Here is a 1,351-nt window from a genome sequence, read left to right on the forward strand (position 1 = left end):
AAATTAATACATACATTAAATTATGCAACAATTTTTTTAAGTGAACTGGGATGGGGTAGGGAGATAAGAGGTGCAACAATGAATGAATCAAATCCAACTTTTCTGTACACTCCCATTAAAATCACAATTAAAAAATTTTAAAAATTGTATCTATTGTTTCATTTGTATACATGGTATTCCAAACATCTTTAATTCACCTTGTGTTATACAAAATAAATCACCATTGATCTTTGTTGACTTTCTGTATATATAATTATAAAGTGGGCACATCTACTCCCAATTGATTAAAGTGGGTTTAATCAACTGCTATGTACAAGCATAAAAGTGACTACATAGTTTCTGAAAAGACCTTTGCATTAAAATACAATTATATGAATAATCAGGGGATAATTTTAAATACAAAACAGAATTAAAAACCAACAACTTAACTCAAGCTATCTCTGAGCCACAATATGTGAGAACTGCTATTAAAATGAGAATGGAAATCAATACACAACCTGAAAAAAACAAATAGGTAGAATCTGTGACATTTCCAGCCAATGCACATCTAGTTTATCCTCTTGAAAGGCAAAAATGTTGTTTGCTTTAAACTTTCAGTCATTTTTTTAAAAGAATTTAGATCTCAAATAAGATAAAACAAGCATTAATTATCTGGGAACCAGTACTTTCATACATAATAAATGTACTGCCATAAAATTATTTCTAGAACTTTGTGTCAAATACCATTTATCACCTCTAACCCGAGAACCGTCAAGTATGTGTCTGGTAACTCTTCTGATAAATTAATAATCTGCACTGCCAATTCAAAGGTGGGTGGTTTGAATACACAAGTTGCTCCAGGAGCAAATAATGAGCAATCTCCTTTACACAATTTATTGCCTCTGAAAACCCACTGGAGGGTTTACTATGAGTTGGTTCCAATTCAACCGTACGTAACAACAGTCTTCACATTAGTAATGACAAGTAAATAGAAACTAACGTGCCAACACAAGGTCATGCTAATCCATATTAACAAATAATTCGGTTGACTGGTTACACTTGTAGTTATGAGAATATCTGGAGGTCCAAACACAAATTATGGTTGCACCTGGGTAGGATGATGCCATTGGATTTAGGCCTAATCCACACTAAAATGTAGCCTTTAAGTGACTGGTGCTGAGAGATCATTTAGATAAGCTGGAAAGCCTGTTAACCTTAAAACAATACAAAATTTACATCCACACCATAAGCTCTAATTTTAAACATCTTACCACCTGACAAAACTTGAACTTCCTCGTGCTCAAAAGACGAATCATTGGCTACACCATGTTCAGAATTCACCATCTCAATATCAGATCCCTAGGGAAAAAAG

General features: G+C 33.3%; 1 protein-coding gene across 1 annotated transcript in view; it reads right to left on the minus strand.

Annotated features, from left to right (window-relative positions):
- The window catches only part of CCPG1 (cell cycle progression 1), a 34,902-nt gene that overhangs the window by 18,971 nt on the left and 14,580 nt on the right, over positions 1-1,351 (minus strand). The window contains exon 2 of the mRNA XM_006898254.1: positions 1,251-1,338. Coding sequence (XP_006898316.1) covers positions 1,251-1,338 — 88 coding nt within the window. The remainder of the gene's footprint in view (positions 1-1,250; positions 1,339-1,351) is intronic.

This window comes from Elephantulus edwardii, unplaced genomic scaffold (genome assembly GCF_000299155.1).
Source record: "Elephantulus edwardii isolate Elephantulus edwardi_28Jun2011 unplaced genomic scaffold, EleEdw1.0 scaffold00225, whole genome shotgun sequence".
Classification (NCBI taxonomy): Eukaryota; Metazoa; Chordata; class Mammalia; order Macroscelidea; family Macroscelididae; genus Elephantulus; species Elephantulus edwardii.